Source organism: Lampris incognitus, chromosome 2, assembly GCF_029633865.1.
Source record: "Lampris incognitus isolate fLamInc1 chromosome 2, fLamInc1.hap2, whole genome shotgun sequence".
Classification (NCBI taxonomy): Eukaryota; Metazoa; Chordata; class Actinopteri; order Lampriformes; family Lampridae; genus Lampris; species Lampris incognitus.
In genome coordinates this window covers 17,743,364-17,768,014 of record NC_079212.1, presented here as the reverse complement: position 1 = coordinate 17,768,014, position 24,651 = coordinate 17,743,364, and the positions used below count along the sequence as shown (strand labels likewise).

At 42.2% G+C, this 24,651-nt stretch overlaps 1 protein-coding gene across 1 annotated transcript; it reads right to left on the bottom strand.

The window, feature by feature from the left end:
- Window positions 1–81: 81 nt before the first annotated feature.
- col9a3 (collagen, type IX, alpha 3) lies at window positions 82–24,651 on the bottom strand. The gene is made up of 33 exons (XM_056298780.1): window positions 24,525–24,651; window positions 23,323–23,391; window positions 21,867–21,902; window positions 21,668–21,739; window positions 21,347–21,400; window positions 16,462–16,497; window positions 16,104–16,111; window positions 15,846–15,869; window positions 15,625–15,678; window positions 12,948–13,001; window positions 12,676–12,717; window positions 12,476–12,566; window positions 11,142–11,195; window positions 10,878–10,931; window positions 10,603–10,656; window positions 10,412–10,465; window positions 10,237–10,290; window positions 10,063–10,116; window positions 9,919–9,972; window positions 9,752–9,805; window positions 9,527–9,571; window positions 9,369–9,422; window positions 9,176–9,229; window positions 7,161–7,214; window positions 6,998–7,069; window positions 6,281–6,316; window positions 6,036–6,080; window positions 5,074–5,106; window positions 3,857–4,003; window positions 3,634–3,688; window positions 3,340–3,522; window positions 3,150–3,227; window positions 82–938 (listed from the first exon to the last, which is right to left on the bottom strand). The coding sequence occupies exons 1-33, from the start codon at window positions 24,588–24,590 to the stop codon at window positions 754–756; spliced, it is 2,079 nt and encodes a 692-aa protein (XP_056154755.1). The 5' UTR covers window positions 24,591–24,651; the 3' UTR covers window positions 82–753.

Genomic DNA, 24,651 nt, shown 5'->3' with positions numbered 1-24,651 from the left:
AAAAGACTAGCAAGAGCTAAAAAAAAGTTTGGTTTTTTTTTTTTTGCATTAATGTACACAATTTCTGGGCACTTGGGTATCTGTTTTTTAATGCTTGTTCCAGTTCATACACAGCTCCATGACAGAGGCCTAATCTCTGCCTCCGGTACCCATCTGCATATTTTACATTGTGTAAGCTTGTCTCATGAGGTAACACCTGTGATCTGCATCGAAGCACCGTGACGCACACACGTTCACTTAAAAAGAACAATCCCAGTTGTGCTGAGAGGATCATCTGCCACAGCAATGTTAACCAAGATGATGGGGGGCATGGAAACAACATCTATACAAGTTTCTGGGTTTTTTTGTTTTGTTTTTTGTTTTTTTACACACAGAGGATTCAGAAAAAAGAATGGTCTATAAGCACTTTTCCAGTTAAGTTGTTTTAAGTCAAGTGTTTTCTGTGATGGTATTTAGAGAAGTTGTCTCTCCCTTCCTCTCTCGTCTCTGCTTCTGTCCACTTCATTTATGGATTTGAACTAGATTTTTAGTCTCTTGGTGGTTGTTTTTATATTATTTCTCTTTTTCTTCTATTCCTCTCAACAATCACATCGTTTTGATGTTACTTCTCCCGTCCTGCTATGGATGTATTATGTGTATAAAAGAGGAACTTTATGCGATTTGTGTCTCTTCTTTTCCTCCTCTCATCCTTCCTTCCATCTCCCGTCACCCCGCCGAGGGTCGGATGGCGTCAGGCAGCGGGAAGTCAATTGTTTAATTGTTTTTGGGGTTCGAGGATTTCCCGGCGGCCGCTGCCCCCTGGCAGGCTGACGTGTCACAGATTCCAGGGGGTCCCTGGTGTCCAGTCCTACCCGCCCTGCCTGACTCTCCAGGCTCGCCCGGATCACCCGGAGATCCGTCACGCCCGTCTTTGGCGATTCCGAGTACTCCTGGAAGACCTGTGGGCAAAGCATGGAGTGAGGGAGGCTGAAGGTGGATATTAAAGTCTGAAACCAATTTTCACTTCGCCCAAGTTAAGTCAAATTTGTTTGTATAGCCCTAAATCAAAATTTAGTACCAGGGGGCTTTACATTCACAATTACATTCTTTGCAATGTATGACGCCCCCTATCATTAGACCTTTGAATTGCATGAGGAAAAACCCCACTTGAAAAAGCTTGTTGGGGGGGGGGGCGCTTCAGGAATAGCAATGGAGGCGGGATCCCTCTTCCAGGATGGATGGGTATGCAATAAGTGCCAAGTGGATAGAATAGTCAAGCAGTAACAGGTTTATAATAGCCACTCAAAGAGGCACTAAATGATTAGCAAAATAATGCAGTATATATACACAATAATTACACAAGTTTCAACAAAACTTCATGGTTATAGGGAAACAATACAAGATTTCCTGCAGTCTCTGAGGAGCGTCGCTAGTTTAGGATCATGTTGCTTCTTTTTTGTTTGTTGTTTGGTGTATATTGATAGTAGTTATAGCATATGGACACGGTCATCGCAGGACGGGTGCAAGGTCCTGCTCACTGTCATGCATATGCATGAATCACAATCACATGCACATAGCTATTCTATTGCACATGTAATCTCGGAGCAATACATTTTTGACAAGTAGAATAAAACAGCATCATCATGCACAGTCTCAGCTATGACTTTTTGCCATTATGGTCTTTCAAAGGGGAAAACTGTAAAACTATTGGCTTTATATCCCATACTTAACACTTTAAAAAGCAAGTTAAAACCTTATTTTTCCCAACAGCCTATGGCAAAGCCCTTGTGTATGTGTGTGTGTATGTGTGTGTGTGTTTTGTATATTTTGACATTTTTACATTCTACTCCGATTCCTGTAAAACTGCACTTGTTGATGTGCATATTTATTTTCTACATTTGCAATTTTATGTGTATGAAATGTGCTGTATAAATAAAGTTTGACATGACTTATATCATCAAATCAGCTCAGCTGGCATGCTGAGGTATGACAGTATATTACAAGTCAATATTTCAGGTCTAAAGCCCAGATTTAATTCAGATTTTAGATCATTTTTCAGACCAGTCATTAAACATAGCCTACGGCCACAGTCACCTTCACCCACTAGCCTTGGATACCCGCTCATCCACCACATCTCTGCAAGTGTTGACAAATTTATCCAGCGATGCTCGCAGTGACTTATGAAATTCTTCCTTCTTTTTGTTTTTTTTTGTGTGGCTTTCCCCCCCCCTTTTTCTCCCCAGTTGTATCCGGTCAATCACCCCACTCTTCTGAGCCATCCCGCTCACTGCTCCATCCCCTCTGCTGATCCGGGGAGGGCTGCAGACTACCACATACCTCCTCCAATACATGTGGACTCGCCAGCTGCTTCTTTTCACCTGACAGTGAGGAGTTTCACCAGGGGGACGTAGCACGTGGGAGGATCAGGCTATTCCCCCCAGTTCCCCCCTGAACAGGTGCCCCGACCAACCAGAGGAGGTGCTAGTGCAGCGACCAGGACACATACCCACATCCGGCTTTCCTCCCACAGACACGGCCAATTGTGTCTGTAGGGACGCCCGACCAAGCCGGAGGTAACACGGGGATTGGAACCGGAGATACCTGTGTTGGTAGGTGACGGAATAGACCGCTACGCTACCGGACGCCCCATCCTTCCTTCTTTTTTCCTTTTCTCAGCACCCTACTCATGTTTACGAAATCGGTCACGCTCTCGTGCAGCCGACATTGTTTCCCCTTCTCCTTCTTTCTCGCAGTGAGCAGCGAGATGGAGCACGCACTATGTAATGACGTAATATGGAAGATGAAAAAAACCCTGAATAATTTGTTGGATTTCTTCCATGTGACCTTGACTATGCATAATGGAACTGACACACAGGAATTTAATTCTAGAAGCATGTTGGGTCAAGAACAGTTTAAAAAAAAAACAAAAACAAACTGCAGGATTGCAGGTCAAGCGCGAGGCCCTAGAGGCGCGAGGCCCTGTGCGGTCGGTCGCACACCTTGCACAGCCCATGCGATGGTTCTGCATATGGATGTACTAAAATATCTTGGCTGAATTTTGAAAATATGGCCTTGTTTTCCAACACAAGTAGTTTGTTCAACTTAAAAACTGCATTTCTAGCTCAAAAACAAAACAAAAAACTCTGGATAAGAGTAAACAGGTGAAATACCTTGGTATCCTTGGTCTCCAAGGGGACCATCAATGGCTTTGCCAATGTGTCCCTTGTCACCCTGCTCACCAACATCGCCTGTTGTGGAAACACAAACCAGAATGTTTTAAACAACAACAAAAAACGCTCCTTTAGAGCTCCAGCAAAGGTAATATCACAATATTACCGTTATTACTATTTCTTGTCTCACCTCTAGGACCGGGGTCTCCTAGGTCCCCTGGCAGGCCTCTGTACCCTGGTGGTCCGCGGGCGCCGGGGTGCCCGATAGATCCGGAAACGCCTGACTTTCCTGAAGGCCCAGCAGGACCCGGGCGGCCAACCATACCAGGTGCCAGAGGCCTTCTGAGATTAGCAGCCAGCTGTGCAATCTGATCTGCGAGGTAGAAAATGACAAGAGGACAATACCTCAGTCAGCTTGCTCAACTTCTGGGACATTAAGACGACGTTCTGACAATGAATTGACAAGCAATGTCAAGAGCTTCACCATCGATCATTGAGCCGCACAGCTCTCTGATGTGCTGTTCACTTGCCAGTTTGCCCTGAAACAGAAGTGTAGGGGACAGTTTCAAAATGTATGCTGTTAAATGAGATTCATTTGACCACCGAATAGCTTCCGAAATCCTGTCACAGTTTGTAAATAAGACACAGGTTTCTACAGATTTAACTTGTGCTACAGTGAGAAGAGTTAGAAGGAGTGTTGTACTTACAGGTACGCCATTCTTTCCTGCAATTCCAGGCAGACCCTGTTCACCCTGGAAGCCCATCAGTCCTGGTTTTCCAGGGACTCCTCTTGGTCCAAGCTCTCCTTGTGGCCCCGTCACACCTTTGGGTCCTAGCTCGCCATGTTTCCCTGACTATGACCAGAAGCAACAGCAATTTATGCAGTACATAGAGCCATCCTGCTAAAATGGGTTTCTAGCAAACCTCCAACTATTTCTGAGTGGCACATGGCGATATTTGATTATTTTTTTTAAAATCTGGGGAACATCTAACAAACCATTCTAATCAGCCATAATCTGTCATGTTTTACAGTTCTTGGTCGCCATTCTATTGGTCTTAGGATCTCAGAAATATCCTTGAAGAACAAGCCAACGAGGCCTGACACTTAATGTAGTAGCTGTAGTACTGTAACTGGTGATCTGTAGCACATTTACATACTGTTATATCATGTATCATTTGTGGCCACCATGTTAATGCCCTTTTTTATTTGCCTCATTGGGGGGGGGGGGGGGTGATTGATTTATGTATACTCATGTTGAATATCTGATGTGTGGCCTAGAAAATAGTTAATATAGCAAAAGCAATTTTCTTTAAAAACTGGATCATGAAATTGATATTAACTAACTTGGCCTTTCTGCTTAGATAAAACAGTCCCCCTTTTCTAAACTGAAAAAAAAAATCATAAATCCTTTGATTTCATCCTATAGAAGAGACTAAACAAGTAACGTCCCTCAAGACCGTGGGAGTGGGAGGATTCATATGTGGTTTTGTTGTCTCGGAATTGTTCTGATGAAAACACCGGCAATTAATGAGAGTGAGCGAGCGTTAGCAAGGCCCATCAGAGCCTTCTCTAAAATTATAATAATTGTGCTCCAGCTTAATGTAGCTTGTCTCTGCCTTTTGGGGGCTGCGGTGAACAGGCTAATAAAGCAGCAAAAACTCTTCCTAATTAATCCTCTTAGACTTGGAATGTGAGGCAGAATCACGAGCAATGAGTTTTGGAAGGGTGGACCATTTTAAAGCTCGGTGCCAGCTCTTAATGCTTGGCAAGGGATTAGACATGCAGGGGGAATTCGAACACAATTTACATCGCTGATAATTAGACTTCAATGGGATAAAACACGACATAATTGGTACACAGGAGCCACAAGTGAGAAGGCTTGACGACAAAGTTTGAATAAAGACAAATGTCATTATGACTCACCTCTCCTTTTTGGCCAACCGGTCCAAATGGACCCTGAAAAATAAAAAAATAGCCGTGAATTAAATGAACCGATAGCATATGGCATTCAAAGATATGGTTTGCTGTTGATCAATTTCCATTTTATGATTGAGGGGTATACATAATTAACAGTCAGCTTGTAAGGTAGTGTTCATTATGTTCCGCTTATCTCTGGGAAAAGAGTGGTCGCTTTGAGATGCCTATCAAAATCACTTCACTTTAGTATTTGTGAGTCACTTTGCCATTTTTGTATTCATAAAGAAAGACAAAAGACACTTTGTTATTGTAAGCAAGTATACAATGAAGTACATCCTCTGCATTTAACCCATCCTACTGTATTGTGGGATTGTATTGTGGGCATCCTATTGTATAAGAGCCAGTGGGCAGCTGCAGCGCTCGGGGACCAACTCCAGTTCTTCTTTCCATTGCCTTGCTCAGGGGCACAGACAGGAGTATGAACCCTAACATGCATGTCTTTTTGATGGTGGGAGGAAACCGGAGCACCCAGAGGAAACCCACGCAGACACGGGGAGAACATGCAAACCCCACACAGAAAGGACCTGGGACGGCCTGGGATTCGAACCCAGGACCTTGTTGCTGTGAGGCAACAGTGCTAACCACTGGGCCACCGTGCCACCCATTCATATTTTATATACTGTATATACTGCTGACAGTTTAATTGCACAATAGTTAACTGCATGGTTTACTTCACTTCAATACTTCCTGTCATACTTATTTTCAATCTGCTATACTTATTTCTAAATCATGATCATGATAAATTGAAATTTTTTTTCCATAAATTCTTTTTTTTTTTTTTACCTAGGTCTTCATCTGCTCAAAATCCGGGCATTTTATTGTCAATAACAACTGGTACTTGCTGTGCATATGGCAGATAATGATAAACCCTGAAAACTCTAGTCATGATAAATAAGGAACATACTTACAGGTTCTCCATTCTCTCCAGGCAAACCATCACTTCCTGCCACGCCCTGAACAGGAAACACAAGAGTTTCTCTTCTCAAAACTAACATTTTGACTCATGTAACAGTATAATCACTCAATATCCATTCTCTCGTGTAACACTGAAATCAGTTTAAGACTCAGTGATGGTAATAAAGGTGTAGTATATGATTTATATTACAGCAGTTTGAACGCTGACAGAAAAAAATTGTTGGCACAAAATTCTCACCATGTCTCCTTTAGAGCCAGAAGCTCCGACTGGACCCTGCGGAGGTGAAGAAGAAGAAGGAGGAGGAGGAGGAGAGTTTGATGTGAAAACTGCTGAATCGGAGCCAGTAATCATGGATAGCAAATGTCCATAGCTTCATGGAAGGTGAGGCGGTGGGAGATGGAGGAGGGGGCGTTTGTGAAGGGAAGTGAGGTGGGCTGGGCGAGAGGAACTGGGAGCGGTATAAAAGACGGGCTTTGTTCTGTCCTCAGCTCCTGAACAGGAGGCCACTTTGTTAGTCGGCTCTTTCCTGGTTACAGTTTAAGAATGCACCACTGATATTGAGGTGGAATGCCCGTGTTTTTTTTTTCTTCTTCTCTTTAAACAGCCTCCTATGACTGGACCTGCACAAGCTTAACATACCTGAAATTGCATGTGTGTATTTTTCATTGCAATTGGTGGTGTTTGTATGTGTATACAGATGTGTGTCACAGTTCTAGGTTATTTTATGGAGAGGACTTTGAAGGGATTGTGATGAGATGTGATAAAGACAATGTAGGGGTCATGTTTGGTCCAGTATTACCACAGATTTTTATTTTGTATTTTTTGGTGTGGTTGTTGGATGTGCTTTGAACTAGTTGTCAAGATGCTTAAAAAACAGTGTGACAGAACACACATGAAGCCAACAGACCGTGCTTCTGTGAATCAGTCTCTCCAGTGGAATGACATCAAACTCACCCTTTCGCCGAATCCTCCACGGATTCCTGTTGGACCAGGAAGACCTGCGTCCCCGATAGCCCCCTTTACTCCCTGTTGGACATGGCACAGACGTCACATAATAAGCCAATATATAGTTATTGGTATTTGAATTACAGTGACATAATGATATCATGTAACTGACCTGGAAACCTTTCACTCCTTGAGGTCCAACGTTACCCACTAGTCCAATGCCACCCTATTCAAAACAAACATCATGATGCCAGATCAACACAGCCACACAATAGTAATGCACAACAACACTAACAATTAGATATTTACCACATGCCTCCTTATCTTATCTGGGTGTTTTTGGTGTCCTAACAAACATTTCAGAATAATTTAATCACATGAATCGGTTTGAAATGGACACGGTGGCTGTGCAACGCAGGATGCATCAGATGGTGTGTGTGCCTGTGTGATAGTGCTGTGTTATTTGAGGAATCCTTTGAACGTAAATCTGCAGGGCGTAGGGGAGGATGGTCCACCTGGCTTCAGCACAGCCGGGGTACTCTTCCCTCCGAGCTGCAGGGTTCTGATGGTAGAAACAAAGACCCCTCTGTCCTCATTGGTCCTCCCTCATGAATACGGACTCTCACTACCAGCCTGCCATTACTACTGGCAGCACCCTGGTAAGCCACTGGTTCAGAAGTCTTAGTTTATAGGATGCTATTTGTAACTTGTCTCAGGCTCTCACCAAAATGCATTGCTTTGTGTGGAGAAGCGAAACTGGATTTTTTCATTAGGTGCATGTCTATGGAGGGATGGATGGTCATATTCCATTTTCCATGCTGCCACAAAATGGTCTTCATTAATCAATAGCTACTTCACCATTGTGAGAAAGGTGCTTTCCCTGCGTATAATTTTCCAGTAAGCACACATTCAGATATTCTCAAGCACACAGCTCATCAGCTGCTAATGGCCACATAAATTCAAAATTAACATCCCCTTACTTGTAATTTGTCTCCAAGTAGAGAGAAGCGTGTGCAGTAATTACGGGAAAATTTTGAAAAATGAGTGGACTAAATTGTGTTGGCAGCTGAGACTGTCATGTCTATTGCTTTAGGCTTGTTTTCTTTACTTGTTTACTGGAAACAAAACTGGCAAATCTAAAAATAGTGGATCCTCAACATGGCATTCACTCTTGGGAATGCCATCAGGTTACTGCAATCTGTGTCATCTTTGACATCTCTTCTTAGGACATAATACTGTATTAGTGGTGTTATTAGTGCTGAGTGATATGGAAAATATTAACACCATAATAATCATTGGCAATTTTACAAGATTATATACATTACAATATCTGCTTACATAAAGAAACATACCATGTTTAAGACTCCAACTGAGGTTCATCACATTGAACTGTTTGGTAATGTAAATTATGATACCAAACCAAAACTAGTTATCAAATAAATATTTCAGGCCTCATTTTGTGAAACATTTTAGGCAAGAGATTCTTGTTATTAATTAAGACAACAATATGAATTTCACCCCGATACAATGCAATTGAAAGATTATAAACAATAATATTGAATAATTGCTCATCCCTAGCTTAAATGTAAAAGATGATTTTTGTTTCACTTTTTTGGTTTGTTTATATAACCTTACCCTTCTTCTCCACCTCTTTTCCTAACCTGAGTTTGTACTTCGACTTCCATCCTATCGGCCATTACTCTTACCGGGGTCCATATTCTTCCTCAACACTCATGGCTTTGATTTTTCTGCTTTTCTTCCCTTTCTTTTCTTGTTTAGCCTTGTTTATATTCGCAACATGGCGGCATGACTGACGTTTGCAGCGGTCTCACCTAGCATGGACTATCTTTATGCGTATTTTGTTTGTGAAAGCAAAATGTAAACTCTGTTTTGGGAAGGAACTTTGCAAATCTAATGAAGTTTAAATTATTTCAAATGGTTTTGCATCCGTTTTACAGATGGTACTCTGTGTCCCAGAAAGGTGCACATTTTTGATTATAAAGTTTGCTCAGCTCAGTTCTGTAATGACTATGGTGCACTTTTAGCTTCATGATTGTATTGCAATAATTATTTTTGCTTCTCACCAAGAGAATGGCCCTTTATGGACACAACCCTGTTACACGTTGTATATATATATATATATATATATATATATATATATATATATATCAAACAATGACAACTTACTGCTACTCCTCTGGGTCCTGCAATTCCCCTCTCTCCTGGGATACCAATCTCACCCTGTGGAAGAAGTCAAAAGATGGAGTAGTCAGTCATCAGTCGAGCAAACATAGTGGACAGCAAACTTGTAAACCTGACTCAATTAGCACATAGAGAGACTGCGTCCCAGTAATTATCCAGGAGCCCGTCAGATACATACAGGAATACCTGGCTCTCCAGATGGTCCCGTCTCACCCATCTTTCCTGGATCACCCTAGTGTTTAAAGAAGGGAAAACAGAAGGGTTACCTCCCATGGAGCTTTATCTCATCTCTATGGTTCAACTTTGTTTGGCAATCCACGACTTTGTGATACTTACAACTACTCCCTTTGATCCCTTTCCACCAGCTTTTCCTTGTAGACCCTGGATAATGAATACATTACAATGGGTACCACTCATTTATATATAGAATGGCGCTTATGATACATAGTCAGCGTAATATGAGTGGGCCAAAAGGAGATGATCCCTGACATTTAAAATGGTTATAATGACTTAAAACGTACAGGACAAGAAACACACTCAAGCCCATGTTGGACTACTTACAGGAAGGCCATTGGGTCCTTTTTCTCCGGGTACCCCAGATCGACCTGCATCGCCCTAAGATTACAAAGAGCACCCACAATGCAAAATCAGTCACTCGCTCTGGATTTGTGAGACACCCAAGTGATGAGCATGCTGGGTAAAAAAAAAGAAAAAGAACTGTCCCTCACCTTCTCACCATCTAACCCCTGTGTACCATCTTTGCCATCTCTCCCAGGAATACCCTGTGGAAGACATCAAGTATGATAGTCATTTATTTAAGAATGAGCCAATTAGTTTTAGAGAAAGCCTTACATTTCCCACTGGGCACTTACAGGTTCCCCTTTGGGTCCTGATCCACCAGGTGCTCCTTTGGGACCAATTTTACCCTGTTGAAAAGGGACAGAAATGTGTCTCTTTTAATGGCGGCAGAAAAGTTGTCATGCAACATAATTTTTTTTTTTAATTGAAATGACAATGCTTGACTGTGTGGGCTTTCAGTCACTCACAATTTCTCCTTTGGGTCCTTTAAATCCCTGTGGTCCTCGTTCCCCTGCATCACCCTGGAAGCATCAGATGAAACACACACAGCTATTCATTGTTGGGATCAGCAACCTATTCTTCCTGAATATTACCTCGCACACAATTGTTATCAAAGTGTGCTGCAAACAAGGAAAGACTCACTGTTTTCCCGATGATACCAGCAATTCCTGGTTTGCCCCTGAAGCCAGGCAGGCCCTAGAGAGCAGCAGAGTTTATAGTTAGAGCAGTTCAGAGAGGAGACGTCTCTGAATAGATAATACATCTAGATGCTTATTGATTGGCAATTGAGTGACGGGAAATTATTGCCCAAAGGTACGACAGGTGTTGCTTACTCTGTCTCCTACGGATCCCATTGGGCCCTGGAGTCCCCTTAGACCACGTGGGCCCTGAGAAAGAGTGTCAGGGAATAGTTAAAAATACACTTTTAAAACATCTGAGCCACTAGCATCACTTTAAAAATCTCCACAGGTACCCTGGACATGGTACATTGAATAGGGCAGCAGAAAAACACTGTTATGCAACAGACATGAAATAATAATAATAGTGGTACTCTGTGTCAGACGCTGAGAGTGGTGAAATGTCTTTCAATTCTGTTTTTGTGACTCACCTGCAGACCCACGGTGCCTGGAATACCTGGTGGGCCAGGAGGGCCAGAGTCACCCTGAAAGAAAGGACAGGATGCATTGCTTTGTATGCCAATAGTGAAAGTTTGAAGCGTAAACATTCGCATTGAATAAAACCAAACACCGCTTTGCATTGTTTGGTTTGCAACTGTAGTTCATTGTATGAATGATCTCAAACCATATCTCACTAAAATAACATTTTTCTGACAAACTAGGTGTCTTTGCAGTGTGATCTACAGCGAGCTTACCTTCTCACCATCTTTACCAAATTCTCCCTTGTCTCCCTTATGGCCTGTATGACCCTATATACACAAAAACACACACATAAGAAAATATGGACACAGGAGTGGAGAGAGATGTATTAAAATGGATAATATTGTGTTTTTTATGTGGCGAGTTGAGTAGTGATGTGTTATAGATATTCCTATATTAGTACTTTTTCAAGTAACACGTAGTGTTTCAGTTGTATATTTTTGTCACAAAATATTGTAGTCAATAATTTTTTATCACTCACACTGATTATTAATTGAAGTATAGTTATTCAAGGCTATAATAATGCTCATTCCCCTGTTCATTTTTTTTTGGGGGGGGGGGGCTTCGCCCCCTTTTCTCCCCCAATTGTATGTGGCCAATTACCCCACTCTTCTGAGCCATCCCAGTCGCTGCTCCACCCCCTCTGCCGATCTGGGGAGGGCTGCAGACTACCACATGCCTCCTCCGATACATGTGGAGTCGCCAGCCACTTCTTTTCACCTGACAGTGAGGAGTTTCACCAGAGGGGTGTAGCGTGTGGGAGGATCACGCTATTCCCCCCAGTTCCCCCTCCCCCCCTGAACAGGTGCCCAGACCAGAAGAGGCGCTAGTACAGCGACCAGGACACATACCCACATCCGGCTTCCCACCCACAGACACGGCCAATTGTATCTGTAGGGATGCCCGACCAAGCCGTAGGCAACACAGGGGATTCGAACTGGAGATCCCCGTGTTGGTAGGCAACGGACTAGACTGCTATGCTACCCGAACGCCGCCGCTGCCCGCCCGCCCACCTGCCCCCCCCCCCCCCCGTTCATTCATTTTTGATGCAGCTATTTCTGTCTTGCAGTTGAAGCCGGCCTCCCCTCAGCTAACCCAACTACTATTAGTTAGCCTGAGTGAAAAGCAGCAGCTCGGCCTACTTTCCCCAGACAGAAGCAACCCCTCTCTGATATCATCAAGCATGAGGCTGACAGGCACAGTGCATTTCAATGCCATTTGATCATCCTGATCATTTGCACAGAAGTGCACAGGTATGCAACTACATTATGTGGATTTTCGATTTACCACTTTTGGGATTATAATGGTATTGTCATGAGAGCAGTGTGACAAATTACCGCCCCCAAGGAGTTTTGAATGAGTAACAAGAAATGAGTCATATGTAGTAACACACTTTTTTTGAGTAACAAACCCGAGAAGACATGCACACAGTGGTGAGGAGGTAGACTTTAGTGTCATATGTTAACAAAGACATAAAAAAGCATATATTTCAAAACAATTCATAAGCAAATAATGCACAGGATGGTCTCTAAACAGATACTATACACACCTTGAATCCCGGCATTCCCGGAGGACCAGATGGACCAGGGGGGCAGATGGCTGGACACTGTAAGGGACAAGAGACATGATGATGAGGACCACTGCATGGCGGATGCTGGGACAGCTTTAGAGTTTAGGGCCACACTGGAGTCACACCGTTACAGCAGGTACGTAACGTAACATCAGTTAGAACAATTAAGAAAAACTTACCAGAAGATCTCCACTGCCATCAGGGAGAGCACCAGGAAGACCCTTAGAGAAGGAAAAAAGAGAGCAAGAGATAAATAAATTTGTAACATGATGTTAATGATCACTGATTTAGTGCAGGCTCTTTGTATGTAGGGAGAAGACACTTCTATGAAGCTTGTGATCCACATGATGGCAGTGGAAAAGTGTATGACAGCAGTCCATCATCATCACAAATGATGAACTATCACCTTGATATGGACAAGACAAATAAAATGATGACCGCAAGCACTTACTGGGAGTCCATCAGGACCAGGAGGCCCAGGAAGTCCTGGAAGGCCTTCAGCTCCCTGATAATGGGGCAGAGAACAACCATTAGTGTCATCTTCACCATCTCATCAGTTATTTCCAACATGGTAAGTAGGAGACAAATCCCATCCGTTCTTGAATAAGAAAAATCAATAAGTAGCAGCATTCAAACACAATTAAGAAGATAAATCAAATGCAATCATAGAATCCCTTGCCTGACTCATATCCTCCCTTCATTCATAACATCCTAACTCCAAGATATTCACATCCATCTGTTTCTCCATAAAGCTTCTCATCGGTGCCAGCAGCAGGAGGCCCAACTGATATCAAACTCGGGTCATAACAGGGGAGTCAATCCCAGCTTTTCCCCCCGGAGGATGAGAACTCATAATTTCAATAAGTGCGGATATTACCCCCTCCCCTACTGACTCATATACCTCCTCTATTTACTCTAATTGTCTTAAAAAAAAAACACACAAACCTCCATCTGTCTCCTTAGGTATTATTCTGTTTATTTTGCTAACACTTGGCTCCTACAATAGCCACTGGCATCCATGTGTGATGGAACGCTGAAAGCACCCCGTTTCTCCCTCCGACCAGCTACTACACCAGGTGACCGCACTGTTTCGTCTGTCCTCTTTGGTTAAAGGGGGAATAATCAGTGAAACCACCTGTTGCTAAGGGTGTGTGTGTGTGTGTGGGGGGGGTCAATACAGCATAGTACTGTGATATTATGTGTGGCAATATTGTATCGATACATGGATGTCAAGAATTGATCTTTTATCATGTAAATAATATGACAGGTTTTTATGACAGTGTTGGTCAGTCTCTCTGCTTGACAGTCCCATGTTGCTGCAGTAAAAATGATTAAGGTGAGAGGAATAGACTCAAAACTGTCTTATTTTTTTCTTTTGGATTTCCCCCTTGTTTTTCTCCCCAATTGTACTTGGCCAATTACCCAACTCTTCCGAGCCATCCCTGTCGCTGCGCCACCCCCTCTGCCGATCCGGGGAGGGCTGCAGACTACCATATGCCTCCTCCGATACATGTGGAGTCGCCAACCACTTCTTTTCACCTGACAGTGAGGAGTTTCAACAGGAGGACGTAGCGCATGGGAGTATCACGCTATTCCCCCCAGTTCCCCCTCCCCTCTGAACAGGCGCCCCAACTGACCAGAGGAGGTGCTAGTGCAGCGACCAGGACACATACCCACATCCGGCTTCCCACCCGCAGACATGGGCAATTGCATCTGTAGGGCGCCTGACCAAGCCGGAGGCAACGTGGGGATTCGAACCAGAGCGCCCCGTGTTGGTAGGCAATGGAATAGACCACCACACTACCCGGATGCCCCAAAATTTTATCTTATTGGATGAAAGAGATGTTGACAAAGTTTTGCTTTGGGGACACTGCAGTTGAAAATAGGTAATAAATCGCAATATATATGTATCGCAATAACTCCGCATATTGTAAAATGTTTAAAATCACAATACTATTGTATCGTGACTTAAGTATCATGATAATATTGTATCTTGGGGCCTCTGGTGATTCCCACCCCTAGTTGTGATTGGTTGGAATGGAAATTTGCATATTCTAGGCACTCCATGGCACATGGTTGCCTATGTCTGTCCTACAATATTGCTCTTATGATAGTTGTTGAACTTAAGGCACGTTCAGACATGAAGCAAGTCAGGTAACTCATTGCCAGACTCGTTCATTTTCTAAGACAGCGAGCGACGCAGGAGACGGGGGGGGGGGGTTCAGCATCATGGGTGGGCGGCAACTGGTTAGAAACTTAGAATTGCTGAACTGTTGAGCCGATACAGGAAACATGTCACCTGGCGACAGCCACTTCAATTCAAGTGTTTACCGTCTTACCATGCTGAAACAAAAAATAGTAACTTGGCTCCTGGTTCCCAGAAAAATGGATGCGAAGCTTAGTATTTTTCTCCTCATTAAATAAAACATAGAATACCAAGAAAGCAGTGACTCAAACAATAAATGCATCGATAGGACATGTGAATTGATGAATAACATATTAAGCTATTAGCTAAAACGTACTAATCACATCGGCGCTACTTGGAGGAAGCTGAAAAAAATGCTCACATGTTGTCAATACCAGCAACTTCAGCAATACATCGCTTTGTGTATGAACACAATTTTTTTCTGCTGTTGCATTAATTATACATTGCTCGCCATGAGCGTATTGGCTGGAGGCCTAAAACCTGTGACTGTAGCTGCTGAAATCAGCTGCTCAGAGCCACTGCCATGAGAATGGACCCTGCCCATGTGAGACTCTCCACATGTTACCCTCCTAACCTAGAGGGACTACGTCAGGTCAGTCACCTTCCCATAACCCCACTTTACAACACCATATGGCAATTCAGGACAAAGATATACCGGCAGGCCCTGTCAAAGTTAAGGGTACAAATGACCTCACAGTTATATTGTCACTGCTGCAGAACCTTCTTTATGGATTTTCCTGCAAAGAGTCAATTAAGAATTAATTGACTCTTAAGTTTGTACAGTTCAGATGGGGTTGAGTGCCATCATTAACCTGAACATTAACGTTGAGAATGCGATTACTTATTCGATTTAGTACAGACATATTTATCTCTTTTATTGGGATAACAGGAAATCTAACTAAGTAGGTCAACAGATACTCACCACTGGGCCCTGTGGCCCGACTCCGCCTGGCAAACCATTGGTTCCGGGTAGCCCCTAAAATCCAAACAAACTGCATGTGAATCAGTGAGTCAGAACGCATACACAACAAGCACAAAATAAAGAAAATGACATGCATATTTATGCAAACATATTGCATCCAAAACCCCCCCAGACACAACACTGATTATGTAAAAACAGCACAGAAAATGCTCTGTACTCACTGGAGCACCGGGTCTCCCTCTGCCCTACGGAAGACAGGGGAAGGCAAATTAAGTCACAAACACAAGGGATTACAAGACATGTTTATGATGTATAGATGCTTTTATCTCTGAACATCATACCCCTTTCGGAGTGTACTTAGCCTCGGGTTAATTTTAACTTGTGTATTTTGAGGGCAACTGGGTTTGCAGCCCTGGGTTAAACCAAACATCACAGGCGCTTACTAAAGGGGGCTGATCCTCCTTTGAGGGCTAGCTAACCCTGCAGTCTACAGATATAGCATTAAAGAATGTAAACTTATTGGTTTACCTACTGGAGTGTGAAAAGTGTTCTAGAACAAAAACACGTGGAACGCCCTATTGCAGTTCTAAAGGTGACCATATTGTTTAGACCGGATATGGTGTTTGATAGTAAGAATAAAGTGGTTGCATGTTGGAGGACAGATTCATAGGACATGCAGGTGACTGGTGTGACCGAGGAAGATGCAGAGGACAGGAAGAAATGGAAACGGATGATCCGCTGTGGCAACCCCTAATGGGAGCAGCCGAAAGTAGTAGTAGTAGTATTCACATAAAGTAATTGTATTGTGACTGTTTGGCAACATGTGGTGATGCTTACGGGAGGTCCAGGTGGCCCAGGAGGTCCAGCTTCACCCTTGAGACAAAAAGGTAAGAAAGGGACAAAAAGAAAACTTCTCAGACATCATTCCATCAAAACAAAATGGAAACAGAATCCCAGGTGCCGAGTGCTACCGTTACTGAGCCCAAGCGCTTCTGTATTTTTTCCAGTTTTTTTTTTCTCCAGTGGAAAGCCTGCATTATGAATGCTTTCAACCCATGCAGGGGTCTGACCTCTTTTTAGAGGCCTACTGCTGGAGGCGCTCCACCTCTTTCCAAAACTGGGACAATTTCAACTTTCAGTAAAGTGCACAGCTTGTCACTTCTAGTTTCACCAACCAATAAGGACGAAAGAGTGGCGGGACCAGAGAGAAAGTGAAGGTTAGATTTCCTTTGCCAGGGCAAAGAAGAGAAACAAAAGCAAATCAATAAATAGTGTAGGAAACCCCTGTTTGTCATTTTATGTGCATATTATCACTTTATGAATAAACATAAAGCAGGGTGAGTACGTTGCTGTGAAAGCTAGCGCCTGCCGAGCATCTCCTCCCAGCGCTCAGCACCTGTGGATACAAATTCGAGTCTCAAATGATACATAGTAATAATAATGATAATAATAATACTACTAATAATAATAATAAATTGAGTTTGTATAGCACTTCTCATCTGAAGAGACAGATCTCGATGCGCTTCACAAAGAAAAGACTATCGTATAAGAAAAAAAAAGAAAATATATATTGTGAATGATATGTTTTATGTAGCGAATTATCCAGACTGAACTGTATAAACTGAATGCACTGGCTTGACTTGCACCACATATGATGATACTACAACCCTCGAATGGATCAGATGGTACGTACTGAATGATTGGTATGAAATGGTATGTATCGAATTAGCCTCATCATACTGCTGCATGCAACGATATTGCAAAGCTCAAAAGCATAACGCACCAGTAAACAGGTCATGTCTTTACGTGGCATTGAATCGAATTAGATAACTGAACTTGCATTAAACAGTACATGAAGCAGCAGTCAGTTCAGAAGACAGTACGTTTATGTCCAACGGCAAATGCCCTACTACCTTCTGTTATCAAAAATTTAAATGTCACATTCAGTCGTCACATCTGCAACTCGAAATACCCGAAAACATCAAAAAAGTCTATTCACTGAGACGTCCTCACTCAAATCTGCCAATTTAAACAAAAATAACTGAACCGCCCATCACTTCTCAGTATCCACCTTCCAAACACCCAACTCAAGTGACAGCACATCGTTTGGTTTGATCCATCTGACGGGGATTTGCAGGAGTCAGAAAACCGAGTTGTTCATTTATTTCTAAGGTTGTACTTGACATTGACCAATGTTTTTTTTTTCTTTTGCCATCTTTTGTTTTTATTTTCGACTCTCTTGAGTCTTTCTTAGCACATTTTAACTAGAGCTCCACCATCAATTTATGTTTCTTTGTGTAACGACCACGGTTGACTAGACTCGCTAGACCTTGGCTAATAGGTCGGACCCTTTAGTTGACTGGTTACACAGTTGCCCATGGTCCGGGCTATCCGGGTTCGATTCCCGGCTGCGGCGGATTCCCGGCTGCCCCCTGAATTCACTACATTGGTGTCAGAAGTGGGATGGTGAGACCATGAGGCTATTGGAAGCATGTGTGCCCAGAGGTGTGAGGGAACCCGGGTCACCCGCATGGGTGACTGGGCTAACCAGTCAGTTAAAGGGTCCGACCCCTTAGCCAAGGGCTAGCGAGTCCAGTCATATGTGGTTATTACATTTGTCCCCCCTCCGCCTCTACAAATGGACTAGCTAACAGTGAGCATATGAATGAGATGCCCTCTCCAGGTCCATGAGTTACTTTGTAGCTAAAAAAAAATAATTATAGAATGAGACCTGGAAGGCAGATAAAGTCACATATCGTATTAAACGTAAGTGCTGGTATCCATATATGACTGAGATGTGAATTCATTCTTTCCATTTGCACATTTATATTCATACATTGCTACAAAGCGAGGCTTTCTCAACTGCTATTAATAGTTAACCACGAGAAGCAACGGCTCCCCAACATTTTATCATCTGCATGTAAATTGAAAGAATCTAAAATGAAATCAAGCTATCTAACTGAAAGTATTACCTTAATAGTGCTATTTATGACAATGAGTAAAGAAAAAAATGTGCCTTCTCATGGCTCCAGAAAACGAGCAAGGCAGGAAAACTTAAGATAAAAATTTTTTTCAAAAAATCTGTGTTCGTATTATACATGCAAGCCCAAGAGATATGTGGTATTTAGCATTCCTGTAAGAAGTACTTATCATAAGTATGGATGTCTAATGCACGAGCCACTCTCTCCTAACTAAGACTCGTTAGAGACAGTGCTAATATCCTAGTAAACTGGAAGAGGAAGTTATTATCATTAACACCCTATTAGTAAACTACAGACGAGAGAGGAGCATTCAGACCACAGCTCAGGCCAACTCAACATGCATTCATAACCCAAATAAACAAAATCATCATCATCATCATCAAGCTTGTGTGACAGTTTGTGTTTGGGTTGTTTGAGTTTAGGCTAGACCCACTGCACAGTGTGTGTGTGTGTGTGTGTGTGTGTGTGTGCGTGTGTGTGTGTGCGTGTGTGTGTATGTGCGTGTGTGTGTGTGTGTGTGTGTGTGTGTGTGTGTGTGTGTGTGTGTGTGTGTGTGTGGGCTACTGCACAAAAACCTTTTTCGCTTTTGAGATAGAGATAGTGATTGCAAAGACAGAAACGAGTCATTTTTTAATACCGATTAATCTTAATAGTGCAGAGTCGTGTGTGATGGCGTCGTACCTATGGGATTCTGACTTCTGACCAGTGAAAACAACGTTCTCTGATGCAAAACAAATCAATGCAAATTTCTCGCAAAAGTAATTTGGTGGATGAAAGGCTTTTGCTGTCATAAATTATAAAACGACAAATCAGAGACAAATAACTACCATGAAATGAGAGGACAAAACAGCTCGGTTTTGGAAACTGCGAGGATATTTGCATTATAAAGGTCATTTTTGTGTTTCTTTTTTAAATCGGTGACTTTCATCGTAGGTATGCTTTGTGTGTCTGCAGAAACACATGATTTCATCTGTTGCCAATGCTACATATTAAGCATTAAACAGGCATGTTTGCTCTAAGACACTTCTGTTTGTCCTAGTTATCTCTCCCTCCTCTAAATGAAATTGGCTTGGAATGTTTTTTTGAACATTGTATTTTTTTTTTTATATGTTGGATATATGTGTTTTTGTAGTTTTTTGTAGTTTGGATATATGTGTTCTTGTAGTTAGGATATGTGTTTTTGTCTTTGTGTTGCAGTGCTAAGGGCTGGGGGAAATGATATTTCATTTCATTTCATGTGCGCAGGTGCATGGAATGAAATGACAAATCGATGTTTCTGATTCTGATTCTGAAAAACTTAAATCATTGTAAATAAAACAGCATTTATCTCTGACACAGGATCATTACTTTCATGAAATTTGTCCCAACATCGACTTGCTAAAAGATATCGTCAAAGCCGTTTCCATTCCACTTCCTCTTGTTGTCATCATCAGCCCTCTCCTCTCTGACCTTTGACCTTCCTCAAATCTACAGCGCCCCCCCCCCTTCTCCCTCCTGCTGTATTTGGAGTATCCGTGTGGTGAGAGGATGGAAGAACCCAACAGTTGGTCTTAACAGGCTGGTGTCACTCTTCTTTTGCATTCTCCACTATGCAAACAAGACAAGAAGATAGACTGATGCACAAAATACTCCCATTTAGGTCGCATTTAATCGGTTTACCCTCTGCTTGTTCACACAACATGCATGCAAAGGAACACATATACACACACAAAGTAAGAGGTTGCTTGTTTCTGCTTTTCTGTTTCTCCCTCAAAATGATTTGCTTTGAATAACATTGTGCCTAAAATATTATTAAAAAAAATCCCCTAAAGTAGTGAGAAAAGATGCTAATCAACACCAAGAGGTCCATACATTGCAGAGACAGAGCTGGTTATCTTCGGTTTAGTATACCAACAGCAACTGCCTTGGGAGATCTAGCTGCCTCTTACATTTCTGTACTCCATCAGTTTAACTCTGCTTGCCTATGTATGGCTATTAACAAGGAATCTCAGAGCAGCTTGCCAGCCAGTCATAACAGCACTAATCCTGGTAATGAGGGACATTGGTTGACACAGACTTCCTCGTTCACTTGTCTAATTGGTTGAGTTGCTGGCGATAGCTAATATTTAATGCATGATTTATAACTTAATTCCTAACGCCGAGGAACTGCCTGTTATGTTCTGAGATGCAGCAGAGGAGCTCTCATGCCACCTGTGGTGTCATTTTCTCTCTCTCGCTTGTCTTTCTCATGAGGATATTACCGAAACAACAGATCATCAATTCCTACAAGTCTCATAGATTGGTGGGAAACAGTGTGCATTCCGTGCCGGATTAAGGAAGCAAGCAGCCAAGAGTAGATGAATCTGATTCAGTGTCACCCGATTCCTCATTAAAAGCATTCCCACCAAGAGGCCGAGCTGCCTTGACAAATCCATGCCGACAGGGGAAACATGGGCCTTAACTAAACCCCCCCCCCTTCCTCTACCAAGATTTCTCTACCACAGCATCCCACAGTCTTTCCGGCTATGGTGTCACACAGAGATGACAAACATTGAACTGCGACTGTGTCTCAAATCAGATATCTGTGCACACTTGAATGCGCTCTCCCTCTGTTATTTCTCTGTAGTCGTCTCCAGCCGGTTAATTAAAGAGTCATTAAGTGACAGTCTTAAGTGGAGGTCATGCAAAAACTCAATGGGGTTGATCTGGGGTCACGCTCTTGGCGTCCCAGAGGAACCATCACAAGACTAAGGGACACTTACCATCTCTCCAGGAGGTCCATCCTTTCCAGCTGGGCCATCAGGACCAGTCAATCCCTGATGAGGATTTACGACAGTTATACATATTTACTACGCATTATGCCAGTCATTTGTTTATCACTACATGAGGTCTGCACTAAAACTGTCAGTTTATCTTGACAAGGCCCCATTTTCAGCAGTGCTATACGGGCATTTAAATGTCAAGGGAAAAGCTATGTTTAGTTTGGGCACAGTGGGAGGAAGCATCTCTGACATTGTTTTGAAAAGACAAAGATGGTGTTTTAAAAAAGGTGTTTTATGTTTGCTTGAGACTTGGTCACTTACATCCACCCCTGGAAGTCCCGGCAGGCCTGGTTTTCCTGATCCGCCTGGTATTCCTGCTTTCCCTTTGGGACCCTACAAAAATAAAGACTTATAAGCCACCTAGTAAGGCACAAGTCATACAACTGACTGAGCAATAGTTTTCATCCACCTATTTGCAAATCATAAAGTGAAAGTTTAAAAAAAGTGTTAGAATACTTACAGCTTTTCCAGAAAGTCCAGGAGGTCCCGGTTTGCCCTGTTAATCAGACAATGATGCATTACCAAAAAAACAAAAAAACAAAAACATGCATTTTTCCACTTTCACAGTACATTTTTTTCTGTAACTTTTGATGATTATTACATAAATTGTTAAGTCGCTCAAGTAAAGTTTCTCTAAGAATGGATTGGCAATAGACACATTAAATGTTTATTAATATAAGCAAAAAATTTTCTAACACCTGAATCGCATCACTACATCAAGTTGAATGCCTCTACTTGGAATAAAGACGGGGGGGGGGGTGGGCGCAGTGAGACCGGGGCCTGCTGAGGACTAGCCTGTGGACTGACTGCAGAAAAATAAATAGTACTAAAAACAACACAGTGCCAGTTGGTCACATGATGGAAGTTGGTTTGAAAAAGGGGGCTGAGGGAGACGAGGAGGAGGTGTGAGGTGAAATTCTAGATGCTCTCATAGAGCTGGGGAATGTATGAATGGGCCCTCTGTGTGATACCGAACAGCTATATATAAAATGGATCATACTATGAATGGAAAAATATAAATTGCACAACTGACCAGGAATAGATTTTTTGAGAATTTTACAAGGCAACATCACAAAAAAGATTTGAAAGGTAGAATTAAAATGACAAACTGCCTTTTCTTTATTTTCCATTACTTTTAAGTAATACCAAATTCCCCTCCTTTTTAAAAAAAAAAATCCATGTATCTTTGCAATATTATTCTTAGTTTCACTGGTTATCCGCTGCTGTGTTTGCACACCATGCACATAATGTCATCTCATCTACTCCAGTAGTGTTTAAATCAAAATATATCTTGTGTCCAAGGTGGTTGCGTTATGTTTAAAATTCCCCTTTTGCTGTTGTTATTTACATTTCTATTTACTGTATACTCTTTCCCCCTAGTGGAGCACTAATAATTATCTCTGCATTTATTCAAATTGCACATAGGGGTTTATTTAAATTCCCCCAATCTATCATAATCCTGCTTTAACTAATTTGCTAGCTAAAACGTTGCCTACCTGACAGCTAGATGGCAGCAAATCACATCAGCACATTTAATCAAACTGGCTGTAGGGAGGGGTTCCGGTTTGCAAAGGGAGGAGCCACTTAAAGAAATCTACACAACTATAAAGCTTTTTACCCTGACTTATTGGTTAAGAAATCAGTAGAGCAACTGGACGACTTAGTACGTTGTTAAAACACAATTTAAATTGTGGTCAGTTCGGTATGCAAAATCAAAAAGGCACAAAAGGAATCCAGTAATCTATTTAATTAATTGAAACCCTCCGGCAGGAATAATCTAATTCAAGAAAATAATCCTTAATTGTTTTGTTTTTTTGGTCAAGGAATTTGCCAAATCAGGCACATGAAAGTTCAAAATCTCCACTCAGAAGCAGACTAGTGTAAAATATTGAAATCCTGGAGCGTGACCAACTCACATCAGTGCCATCTTTTCCCGGAGGCCCTGGGGGTCCTTGTGGGCCAGGAGAGCCTCTTGGGCCAGGTCTCTGCAATGCAAAGCTCCATTAAAATCATTCACTTCACACTGAGGAATATTCATTGCATGACATTCATCACATTGATCAATGCATGTCTGCACTGATGAATGTAGGATAAGCAGGAATATGCAGGTAACTGACAAGGATGAAATAAAAGTCAATGACAACACTATAATTATGCATTGCATAGAATCAAACCTAACAAAAGCTCAGTTTTCTGTTTAATGACTTTGCATAGGTCTATCACTTTACATATTGTCCTTCTTACTATTCTTATGAATTAAACTTGTGAAACTGAACACATGACGATATCTAGCAGGATGTCTCACAAAGATGAGTACGTGAAGATGCAAAAACACTGCGTTGCACAAAAAACAAGCAACCAAAAAAACACAAACAAACAAGAGATATAGCTTTCTTACAAAAAAATTTTTTGGATCAATAGTTTACGGATCCCTTCAACAAAATAAATTGGTTTCAACTGGACTTTACTAATAAGAGCTGACACTTAAACCAACCAAGGAGGACTCCTGTGAATGAACAAAGGTGGCATTGTGCACAAGCGACTGATCTCCAAAGCCCACATTCCACAGGTTCAGGAAAAACATAACCCCAAACTTTATAAACTACACAGCGACCTGGTTGGTAGATTATGCTGATCTAGTTATGACTGTGGTTCCAACAAATAACATAAAAAGAGAAACCAGAGACATGTCCATATTTGCCATTTTATCATAATCCAACAACCTATTCAAACTTTATAAGCTTGATGAAAATTGATATAACTTTGGGTGTACTAGAGTCTACAGCAACTATTCGTCATCTAGCCCACGAAAGAAAAAGAAACAAGTGAAAAGGGTATTGGGTAAAAATTAGGCAGGATAGGGCCTCACAGCTATACAGGGGCCAGGAGTCATCTTCACCATCATTATCATCATCATCATCTTCATCATCATCATACTGATACAAATTAATTCGTTATGTCAGTTGCGCTATGCTTAAGACACACACTCCCACTACAAAAACATTTGGATAAACATCCCATAATGATCTTGCAGATTGCACATTAAGGCGCACAGTATGATATTAAGAAAGGATGCGTGCTGCTCGAACGGCTGGACGAAGCGCACGCAAAGCTTTACCTGGGCTGAGGAGGACGTCAGAAGCTGGCACAGCAAGAGCACTCCAAGAGCAGAGAACATGACCATGGTTACCGCTTGTCCTCAATAAAATCCGAATTGAAGCGGAAAAAACAAGAGTCAAGCCCCC

Excerpts from the sequence above, each read along its gene's own strand:
- col9a3 (XM_056298780.1), bottom strand. The coding sequence starts at position 24,590 with ATGGTCATGTTCTCTGCTCTTGGAGTGCTCTTGCTGTGCCAGCTTCTG. Across the intron at positions 12,718-12,947 it reads CTGGTCCTGATGGACTCCCA|GGTCTTCCTGGTGCTCTCCC; the intron begins GTAAGTGCTTGC and ends TCCTTCTCTAAG. Across the intron at positions 12,567-12,675 it reads ATGGCAGTGGAGATCTTCTG|TGGTCCTCATCATCATGTCT; the intron begins GTAAGTTTTTCT and ends TCCGCCATGCAG.